General features: G+C 43.6%; 1 protein-coding gene across 1 annotated transcript in view; it reads left to right on the top strand.

Moving 5' to 3' along the window:
• The window catches only part of LOC122923573 (multidrug and toxin extrusion protein 2-like), a 198,032-nt gene that overhangs the window by 11,552 nt on the left and 174,360 nt on the right, over positions 1 to 12,120 (top strand). The window contains exons 3-4 of the mRNA XM_044274422.1: positions 715 to 783; positions 8,691 to 8,839. Of these exons, the coding sequence (XP_044130357.1) occupies positions 715 to 783; positions 8,691 to 8,839 (218 nt within the window). The remainder of the gene's footprint in view (positions 1 to 714; positions 784 to 8,690; positions 8,840 to 12,120) is intronic.

Here is a 12,120-nt window from a genome sequence, read left to right on the forward strand (position 1 = left end):
CTAGCCCTGCGGGTGGCCTGATGCGCACAGCATCATAGTAACCTATGATGCTGTGTGCTCCCGATGTATGCCGCTCTGGGACATATGGCCCGCTCACTGACCGTATGTCTCGGAGGGCATACAGTCGTGTGCATGAGCCCTTAGTTTCTGATCACACTTGTGTCATGACAGACAGAATTGCATAGTCTGCTGGGTTATCTACCTAGTAAAAGGATGGAAAGCTGCTCAATGGAATCTATTATAAAATGGATCCATAGTGAATCCTTAAAATAAATCCGCTGAACTGCTGACTGCTCCCCCTCCCAAACTATTGGCATGGACAGCTGAAAAGACACATATTCAGAATGTTATTTTATCTTTCTACCGCAGTGGGTCGGTGTGCTGAAGCACTTAGGAGTCCTTTCCATTAAATCTGAGCCTGTGAGTCCTTGGTATACATATGCATACAGTGCACAGACCCACTGCAGGCTTAGTACAGGGGGAGTCAGTAAGTAGAAAGATAAGCATTACATACTCTGAATCTGTCCTTTATGCTATCCAGTCATTACTGTAGTTCCAAGGATGGGGTTTTGTGGTCACAGATATCCTTTAAAAAAAAGGATGTCCAGTATGAACCTTTTTTATTCAGCGTAAGCAATATTTCCTTGTTATGTATGATATTGGGCATCGCATATGTGTTTTTTTTTTCATTCTGTCTTGTATTTTATTTTACAGATTATAAATGTGACAGGGTTATCCGTGGCCTTTGGTATGACTGCTGCATGTGACACACTCATATCCCAGGTATGAAAGATGGGTCATTCATTATACTTCTAAAATATTCACCAAAAACAGTGGCATGATAGCTGTAGCCAGTGGTGTATTCATCATGGAGACAAACCACACGACTGCTGTGGGACCCCTGGTCAGAGGGGACCCAGCGCTGAACATCTGCTTCCTAACATAGAATCACTGCATTTTTGATTAGCTACCACTAGAGGGAGCACAGTGCAAAGAGATTTTGTAGCTTCCTTTTAGTTAAATAGCAACTGTATAAATTTATATATATATATATATATATATATATATATATATATATATTCACAAAAAGGCGTAGCGGGTGCTATGTCCAGGGTTGTTACTGCTTACCCATGAGAATGTAGATGTAAACGGACAGCACATCCAGTAGAAAAAAGTAGAAATTTATTCAACCACGGTGGCACAGTGAGGCGACGTTTCGGCTCAAAACACAGAGCCTTTCTCAAGCTCCTCCACTTTTCTACTTAGAGATGTTGGAAAATAAGATTAATCAACAGGGTATTCGTCATTATTCTATTTATCGCAAATAATATACGATTTAATTATTCGGGCATTGAGATTTTTCTTTTGACAGTATAAGGCAACGTTTCTATGACTATAGCTAGGCTAATATGTGCATTTTACGAATATTCTATATATAGCTCTAAGTTCGTCTTTTAGAAAATTACGAATATTCTAAAAGACAAAGTTAAAGCAATATTACGAATATTCGTAAAACAAACATATAGACTGTAATTTAGCTAATATAGTTCTATACTATTTTTTTAATAGTGTTCATATTTTCCAACTCCTGTGGGTTAGAATATACCATCGGATCTGAGTTTTCACGATCTCAGGGAAAACTCAGATCCGATGGTATTTTCTAACCCACAGGCGTTCCCATGGTGATGGGGACGCTTGTCGGGGAGGAGTATGCGAACAACTGTACAGATAGGAAAAAAATAATGCCAAAATTCTAAATAACTAAGATATTCACTATATTGCTATGTATTCGTTTTTTAGAATATTAGTCATTTTTTTTTCCATCTGAAAACATTAAGTTGCTTGTGGGCCAATGGCTTATTGACCCACAAGAAAGAAGCAGGGAGGAATCATGTCAGATGTTAAAAAAATTACGAATATTTGATATAACGAATATATAGCATAATATTCGTAATATTCGCGAATTTACGAAGTTACGATATTCGCGATTAATATTCGCTATTCGAATATTCGAGCTCAACACTACTCATTTAGGGATTCAGAATTGCTAAGGGCTGTAAACGGTAAGAGTTCATTGCAGTATATAATTAGCCTGCGTTTCTCAAGCACCAATAAGTAAATATGGAATAGGGTATGAGATATTTAACCATACTTTATGCAGCGAGCCCCCGTGAGAGCCGGTACAGAGGATGGAAGTCGTAGTGGTCCTGATGTAGTGTCACAGTGTCCTACCTCAGGTCATCGCGCTCTGGGGTCTGTTGCAGTGAAAGTTGTAGCACTGAAGAACGAAGCCAGAATTGACTGTAACAAATTCATTTTACTAAATGCAATGTAGAACTTGAGAACACAAACAGTAGTACCAGGCTTTAGTGCAATTCACTTCTGGCACCAGCGGAGGAGGTATGCTGGCAGGCTGACTTGATACTGATAACTTCTGCACTTAGCTAACACTGGCCTGATAGTGGTTTGACGATGATGAGGGTGTCCTTGGCTTGTTTCCCCTCTCTGTATATGCAGGAAGTGGGTGCTCTATGAGCTGCTTCCATACCCCTATGGCTGGAGATGAGGCAAAACACATCCCCTCTCTGCCTCATTCTCCTCTCAGCCCCCACCCTTGGCAGGAAGTCAGACTAACCCACTTCCACCAAAGTGAGGAGGAAAAAAATAGTGTAACGGCAGTTGATGACTACCGATGTTCCCCTACTCACCGCCATGGTCCCGGACTCTGTGTTCGGGTGAGCACTGTCCTTCCTGGCCGCATCTGTCATTGTCTGTGTCTGGCTGCATTCTGGGGCATGTAGCTGCTGTGATCTGTTGCAGGTGTCTTCCCATTGATCGCCACAGCCCTGGGTTCTGTCCTTGCAGGCATCGTCCTTCCTTAAATCCATGGTTTTCTTCCAGCCCTGTACACTGCATGCTTTCCAGCCTGTTCCCTGAGGAACCTCCTTAAGGGCCGGCGCACGTCACTTGCTGTTCTTTAAAGATTTTGCACATGTGACCTGTGTGATCAATCCCAGCCATCCTGCACTTATATAAGTGGTCCTGCCCCCTTCACAGGTGCCTGAGCATAAAAGGTCCTTGTGTCCCGCAAAGGTGAATTTGTCTGTTCCTGACCCGTGTTTGTCTTCTGGATTCCACTACCTGTCTGATCCTTGCCTGCTACGTCTCAACTCTCCTGTTGCTGACTCAGATTGCCTGAAATGTATCTGTGCCACCTGCCCTGACCCATTGATTGTATGACTATGCCTCTGCCTCATCCTCGGTCCTGCACTGTCGCTCCTGGTTACGACTCAGCTTGTTGATTACATCAGTACTTCTGGTACTTTGCTCTGGTACCTCCTGGTATGCCTGGACCAGCCGAGACCAGCTTCTTCGTGTGCCAATCCTCATCAAGAGGTAGCAACCTGGTGTTCCCCCCCAGAAAAGTCTATCTCCACCATTAGGGGTACTGTAAAGAACAAGGAGTTGTTAGACAACGCTCTGAGAGGAGGTTGGTCACGTGGCACGGTGGGTTCACACCCGCTGGTTCGTGACAAAAGGTAAGTTCCATTCCTGGTGCAGAGCACTGCGAGCCATACTCCACCTGATGGTAAACCAGGTACTTAGCATGTCATACATTAAGATTATATCAAAATTATGTCAAATACGATAACTCAGTGCAACAACAGTAATGCCCCTACTCTGGAGTATTACATATACAATATATTAACCATTTTGTTTCTACTAACAACCAGTCATAGTTTTTCATAGTGGTTAGGTTTATTTATTCAAGCCAGTGAGTTTTATGTTTTATAACAATAGGGAACAATCAGAGTGGATATTACACTTTTACTTTTAAAATAGATCTTATAGAGGTTGTTTCACCCTCAAACCTGCTCCTGGAACCACTGTCAACCAGTTGATTTTGTTGGGGAAAGCCACTGCCAGCCAGGCATTTGTAATTTTACAGTACATGGTGGCTATAAGAGGAATGGCTGTGCATGGAATACAAGGACAGCTCAAATTCACTAGAACGCTCTTCCTACAGTATGGGTCTACTGTCTTCTGTATTATAGAGGGGGTCTTGAGTGGGGGACTTTATAAATAGAAGGGGGTTGGTTCTATGATGTCTATATGCCCCAATATGATGTATGGACTGGGATTGTCTTCATGAGATAAATCCTTTAATAAAACTATTACATAGAATGTGTCGGCAGATAAGAACCATTTGGCCCATCTAGTCTGCCCAATATACTAAATACTATGGATAGCCCCTGGCCCTATCTTATATGAAGGATGGCCTTATGCCTATCCCATGCATGCTTAAACTCCTCCACTGTATTTGCAGCTACCACTTCTGCAGGAAGGCTATTCCATGCATCCACTACTCTCTCAGTAAAGTAATACTTCCTGATATTACTTTTAAACCTTTGCCCCTCTAATTTAAAACTATGTCCTCTTGTAGCAGTTTTTCTTCTTTTAAATATTCTTTCCTCTTTTACCTTGTTGATTCCCTTTATGTATTTAAAAGTTTCTATCATATCCCCTCTGTCTCGTCTTTCTTCCAAGCTATACATGTTAAGGTCCTTTAATCTTTCCTGGTAAGTTTTATCCTGCAATCCATGTACCAGTTTAGTAGCTCTTCTCTGAACTCTCTCCAAAGTATCAATATCCTTCTGGAGATATGGTCTCCAGTACTGAGCACAATACTCCAAATGAGGTCTCACTAGTGCTCTGTAGAGCGGCATGAGCACCTCCCTCTTTCTACTGGTAATTCCTCTTGCCTATACACCCAAGCATTCTGCTAGCATTTCCTGCTGCTCTGTGACATTGTCTGCCTACCTTTAAGTCTTCTGAAATAATGATCCCTAAATCCCTTTCCTCAGATACTGAGGTTAGGACTGTATCACTGATTTTATATTCTGCTCTTGGGTTTTTACGTCCCAGGTGCATTATCTTGCACTTATCAACATTAAATTTTAGTTGCCAGATTTTTGACCATTCCTCTAGTTTTCCTAAGTCCTTTTCCATTTGGTGTATTCCTCCAGGAACATCAACCCTGTTACAAATCTTTGTGTCATCAGCAAAAAGACACACCTTACCATTGAGGCCTTCTGCAATTTCGCTGATAAAGATATTAAACAATATGGGTCCCAGAACAGATCCCTGAGGTACCCCACTGGTAACAAGACCTTGGTCTGAATATACTCCATTGACTACAACCCTCTGTTGCCTGTCCCTCAGCCACTGCCTAATCCATTCAACAATATGGGAGTCCAAGCCCAATGACTGCACTTTATTGATAAGCCTTCTATGTGGGACAGTATCAAAAGCCTTACTAAAGTCTAGATAAGCGATGTCTACTGCACCTCCTCCATCTATTATTTTAGTCACCCAATCAAAAAAATCAATAAGATTAGTTTGACATGATCTCCCTGAAGTAAACCCATGCTGTTTTTCATCTTTCAATCCATGGGATTTTAGATGGTCCACAATCCTCTCCTTAAGTATGGTTTCCATTAATTTCCCCACTATTGATGTCAGGCTTACTGGCCTATAGTTGCCCGATTCCTCCCTACTACCTTTCTTGTGAATGGGCACAACATTTGCTAATTTCCAATCTTCTGGGACGACTCCTGTTGCCAGTGATTGGTTAAATAAATCTGTTAATGGTTTTGCTAGTTCACCGCTGAGCTCTTTTAATAGCTTTGGGTGTATCCCATCAGGCCCCTGTGACTTATTTGTATTAATTTTAGACAGTTGACTTAGAACCTCTTCCTCTGTAAAGACACATGCGTCAAAAGATTCATTAGTCTTCTTTCCTAACTGAGGTCCTTCTCCTTCATTTTCCTTTGTAAAAACTGAACAGAAGTATTCATTGAGGCAGTCAGCTAGTTCTTTATCTTCTTCCATATACCTTCCTTCTTTAGTTTTTAATTTGGTAATTCCTTGTTTTAGTTTCCTTTTTTCATTTATGTATCTGAAGAATGCCTTATCGCCTTTTTCCCTGACTGAGCTAATTTCTCTTCTGCCTGTGCTTTAGAAGCTCTTATAACTTGTTTGGCCTCTCTCTGCCTAATCTTATAAATTTGTCTGTCATCCTCGTTTTTTTTTTTTTTTTATAATTCCTAAATGCTATCTTTTTGTTTTTAATGATTTTGGCCACTTCTGCTGAGTACCACAGTGGTCTCTTCCTTTTTTTGCTTTTACTGACAAGCCTAATGCAATTTTCTGTTGCCTTCAATAGTGCCACTTTTAAGTAGTCCCATTTCTCCTGGACTCCAATGAAACTGTTCCAGTCTGATAGGGACTCGTATACCACTAATCTAATTTTAGAAAAGTCAGTTTTTCTAAAATCTAAAACTTTTGTTTTTGTGTGGTGTGACTCAGTCACTGTACTTATAGTAAACCACACTGACTGGTGATCACTAGATCCCAAGCTTTCCCCTACAGTAATATCAGATACCAAATTCCCATTTGTGAATACTAAATCTAAAATGGCCTCCTTCCGGGTTGGCTCCTCCACTACTTGCTGTAGAGATAATCCCAGTAGGGAATTTAGAATATCTGTACTCCTGGCAGAACTAGCTATTTTGGTTTTCCAGTTTACATCTGGAAGATTGAAGTCTCCCATAATGATAACTTCCCCCTTCAATGTCATTTTAGCTATTTCCTCAACTAGTAGATCATCTAATTCTTTGACTTGGCTAGGTGGTCTATATATCACACCTACACGAGTTACCTTATGATTATCAAGCTGCAAGGTAACCCAAACTGACTCTAAATTGTTCTCGCTAACTTGTATCAAATTAGATTTTATGCTATCTTTCACATACAGGGCCACCCCTCCCCCCTTCTTGCCTTCTCTGTCTTTCCTGTATAGAGAGAACCCTGGTATTGATATATCCCAGTCATTACTCCCCTTGAACCACGTCTCAGTAACAGCCACTACATCTATATTCTCAGATGCCATTATAGCCTCAAGTTCATTGATCTTATTCCCTAGACTGCGAGCATTTGTAGACAAGACTCTGAGCTTGTCATTTCTTAACCTTTGTGCTACTGGCCTCTTCTGGCATTGTTCCGGGGGGCAGTTGGACTGCTGGATTATCACTCTTTTGCCCCCCTTTCCTAGTTTAAATGCTTCTTAGCAAATACTTGGAACTGTTCACCGAGGACATTCGTTCCCTTGAGAGAAAGATGCAAACCATCTTTCTTGTACAGTTCTTTTCCATTCCAACAAGAGCTAACATGAGACACAAAGCCAAACCCTTGGTTCAGACACCATTCACCAAGCCATACATTGAATTCCTTAATGCGCATCTTCCTGTCATGCTGAAGGTTCTGCACAGGCAAAACTGCAGAGAATGAAACAGTTGATGCAACCTCCCGTATATCCTTTCCAAGTGTATGAAAAGCTTCTTTCACCTTTGAAACCTCATTGCAAGCCAGATCATTTGTCCCAAGATGGAGAATAACATCCACTTCCCTTTCCTGCTTTGCTTGCCTAACAATATTTAGGATCCGTCGTCTATCCCTGCTAGCGGTAGCACCAGGGAGACATCTCACAACACCATTCTCCTCAAACTTCACACCTCTTATGATGGAATCGCCCACCAACAGCTGCTTACTATCAATCCTCACCTTCTCCTTTTTGTCTTTGGCTGCAGTCTTACATACTTTAGGCATGGGAGATGATTGTTTCTCACCCACTGTGCTTGAGCCATCCTCCATGTTGCTCTTGCACTCTGAAAGTGCTGCAAATGAATTATGGAGAGCCACAGACTGTGGGACATGCCTTCTATCCACAACTCTCAGTCTACCAGAACCTACAGTAACCCATCTTCCATTTCTAGGGGGCCTCTGTGGCAGTGGCATTGCAATGTTCTCAGCCTGAGTTTGTTTAGTGGTTAATTTAAAAATCTCATATTTCAAAAAGGTAATTTCCTGCTGCATTATGGAGAGCTGTCTACAGATCAGACAGTATCCAAACCTCTGAAGAGTGGAACCTGAAATAAAAGCACAACAATTCCTGCACAGAACCAGGTCTGCCATTGTAAAGAGGGGAAAGATTTTAAACAAACAAATCTTACTTGTTTAGATTGTATCCACCTCCAGATTACCTCCTGAATATCTCCAATGCACTTATAACAAGCAGCACTTGAAATAGCAGCCTTGGAAAAGCAGCAAGCTATAATTAGCAAGCTAATACTGTGTGGATATATATACACACACACTCCCACAAAGGCTCCTCCCCCAACAGCAAATTAACACCTTACTTGCCTATGCTCATTTGCAATCAGACAATAGAGAAACTGTGTCTAGCAAATTCCTTACCTCTTTTGAAACACAGTGTCTGAGTATTCACCAGAAACACCACTGAAGTTCTGCTCTTTTGAAACAGTGTCTGAGTATTCACCAGAAACACCACTGAAGTTCTGCTCTTTTGAAACACAGTGTCTGAGTATTCACCAGAAACACCACAGAAGTTCTGCTGGAAAAACTCTGAGTTAGACTGTTAGTCTCCTGAATATCTCCAATGCACTTATAACAAGCAGCACTTGAAATAGCAGCCCAATTATAAAGCCCAAAAAAGGATGGTAAAAATGGAAAACCATTGTTTTATATGATAGAATGAGAGATAAGATGAGATTTTACATGTTTATTACATTATTAGCTATGAAATAAACTCTTTTCTCCATTTTCTCTAGACATACGGTAGTAAAAACCTGAAACGTGTGGGAACAATACTGCAGAGAGGAATTCTCATCTCAATGCTCTGTTGTTTTCCTTGTTGGGCTATTTTCATTAACACAGAGCAAATACTGCTCCTCTGCAAACAGCATCCGGATATAGCCAGGTAAATAATAATCCTATATGATTTTCTGTTGAAGCAAAGGCAAGCACATTATTAATTTAATATTACTACCTCTGCTGTGCAGCAACTACTGCAGTGGAAGTTCTATCAGCAATACTGGTTGGAGGCTTATTTTCAATGAGTTATTCAATTCGGACAGCAGCGCCTCACTTAATCTCACGTCAGTTAAATCCACATATTTTGACTTTCCCACTAGCATACTCATACACATTTGACTTCACAGACACCCCTGACTATGGCTTATCCTGCGACTGAACAAAGGATGTGGAATGTTGAAATCCAACATGTCCGATCCTTGTTTCTCCATACATTTGCCATCACATTACATTCTCCACTGATTGTGCTGAGCTGACATGTATCTAACACAGTGATGGTGAACCTTTTAGAGACGGAGTGCCAAAACTGCCACCCACCTATTTATCGCAAAGTGCCAACACTGAAATTTATCCTGAATACTACAGTCCAGTATAGTATATCTTCCATGTACTTTATCATTTAGCTATAATAGCCTGCCTACATTCAGTGCTCTGCTTGTGCTGTTCATAGTGGGCCCTGCGCTGATGAATGGCAGGAAAAGTCTGAGGCATATCGGTACACCATAGACCTTTTACAGGGCGTGGGAGCCCACAGAGAGGGCTTCGAGTGGCGCCTCTGGCACCTGTGCCATAGGTTCACCAACACTGATCTAACATATTAAGGCAGCCTTAACCCCTTCAGGACCAGGCCATTTTATATGTTTTCGTTTTTTACTCCCAGCTTTCCCAGAGCCATAACTTTTTTATTTTTCCATTCGCATAGACGTATGAGGGCTTTATTTTGTACTTTCTAATGGCACAATTCATAGTTGAAAGTGGAAAAAAAAATTCCACCACAGTTTTATGGATTTTTGGGGTTATTTATAAAAAAAGATGTATGTATTTTTTGTGGTCGAGGCAACCAGGAGAGCGCCCCTGCCCTGCCTAACTACCCTGTTCCCTATGCGGTTAGAGTTGTGCCGCAACCGCGCCGTAGTGGGGACGCCTGAAAGAGGGCATCCCTTCTGAGAGTAGTAGACAGTAAGGGTGGGTGGGTGGGGAACGCTGAACGACGTACAAGGTGGGAGGGGCGCTAGCCGTTGAAGTAGGCAGCCCAGCCCCTCCCACAAATCCAGGCCAATGAATCGGCCTTACACTTGTGGTCGAGGCAACCAGGAGAGCGCCCCTGCCCTGCCTAACTACCCTGTTCCCTATGCGGTTAGAGTTGTGCCGTAGTGGGGACGCCTGAAAGAGGGCAAAAGACACACTGGTTAGCAGGAATAATTTATTACAACATAACTCACAAAACCAAACTTTGGAAAGCCATAGACATCTCAGTTTTGGGTTGAGGTACATATCGGCTAAAACACGCGGAGCGCCAACGACCTAACTTCTGGATGACATGCGCTGGCACCTGATTCTTAGAGGCCGCAGACGCGGCACCTATGCGAAATGAGTGTCCTGAGATCGCAGCTGGATCACCGCCCAAACTGGCCACTAAGGAGCGTACATGGGACACGAACTGATGAGTAGTGAGTGGCAGTCACTCCGAATGGCAGTAAAGGACTATCCGGCCCGTGCCCAGTTAACGCTGACTGCAACTGACGGAAGACTGCAACGGGGCACCACTGATGAGTCGTGGGGAAAAAGGACACCGGAACTGGGGGACCCGTCTGCGAGGTTTTGGACGTCCTGAGTAGTAGCACGTAACCCTCGGTGCTCTGAACCAACTGGCTGACCGTGAGAAACCTGCCACTACCAGGAGAACAAGTGAACTCCCCAGGTCTCAAGAAGCCATAGAAGGCTAAATAAATGGCAGATTTAAGCACCAGGCTGGGCAAGGCCCCAAAAGGGCTCCTATCCAGGACGTCGGACAAGTTGCGGAAAAGGAGCCCGGTGACAGCTTGTCTGCGCACTTGGCCTCCAGATCCCACATCTGCCCAGACCCCTCAATGCAGCTTTGACAGCATGTATGGAAAAAACCGATGCCCGTTCAGGATGACTGACCGAGAGGAAATGCTGCACCCCCGACAAGTACTGTCTTCACTGTGTTATGGGATAGCCTAAGCTCTGAGTGGCAGTAGCCAATGAAAGCAAGGATATACTCCACGAAACTGGACTCCCCCTGAGGACACTCCTGCTGAAACCTGCAAAATACCCTCCACCCGGTGTTATACGCCCTGGTCGTGTTTAGTGAAAGGGACTTGGCTATTAAGGCGTGGGCCGTCTCTAGGTGACTGGTCACATTAGTATTAATGACTCGTGGGGAGGGACGGTAGCACCCACGACATCTGCCTCTGGCATGACCTGCAAGAAAAGGGAGAAATTAGCCCTTGATAAGGCGTCAGCAGCCACGTTTTGTGAGCCTGGTACATGCGAGCTATAGACACGGAAATTATAATGAAGGGAGAGTTGAACTAAACGTCTCAAGAGACACATGACATGCAAGGATTTAGACAACCCACTATTCAAAACGTCAACCACCGCAGCGTTATCAGTAATAAACAAGACAGAGCGATTTACCCAGTTACTGCCCCACACATGGGCGGCTACCACGATGGGGTACAGTTCGAACAGTGCTGAGGTTTGTAGGAAACCTGGGATCTGTCTCACCTCAGCCGGCCATTCGTCTGCGACCCAGTGGGTGCCAAAAATAGCAGCAAACCCTGAACTAGCAGCCGCATCAGAAAACACTACCGGGGATTGGCTGGACAACTCAGGGATAAACAAAGACACCCCATTCCACTGGCAAAGAAAGTGGTCCCACATGTGAAGGTCTGCCAAGGCCTGACTGTCCAGACGCACTGGGCTGTCTTGTTCCGGGGCCGTAGCAAAAAGCACCAGCAACCGGGAGATGAATGACCTGCCTTGCGGAATGATGCGCATGGCGAAATTCAACATGCCCAGTAGCGACTGTAAGTCCGCCTTGGTGACCACCGTCGTGACAGAAAACCTGTGGATGACTTCCCTAATCCTAACTAACTTGTCTGACGGCAACCTGGCTAACATGTCCTGCGAGTCTAGCTCAATGCCCAGGAAGGTGATGACTGTGGACGGGCCTTCGACTTTCTTGGGGGAGACTGGTACACCTAGCTGGGAGAAACACCTCAGTAACTTCCCCAAGCCTAGGGGAGCTGCCCCGGGCCTCTCGATCAGCAGGAAGTCATCTAAATAATGGATGACAAACTCGCAGCGGACTTTATGTTCTAAAATCCAATGAAGGGCCTGAGCCAACTGATCAAAGAGCCA

The sequence above is a fragment of the Bufo gargarizans genome, unplaced genomic scaffold, assembly GCF_014858855.1.
Source record: "Bufo gargarizans isolate SCDJY-AF-19 unplaced genomic scaffold, ASM1485885v1 original_scaffold_1746_pilon, whole genome shotgun sequence".
In the NCBI taxonomy this organism is placed as follows: domain Eukaryota; kingdom Metazoa; phylum Chordata; class Amphibia; order Anura; family Bufonidae; genus Bufo; species Bufo gargarizans.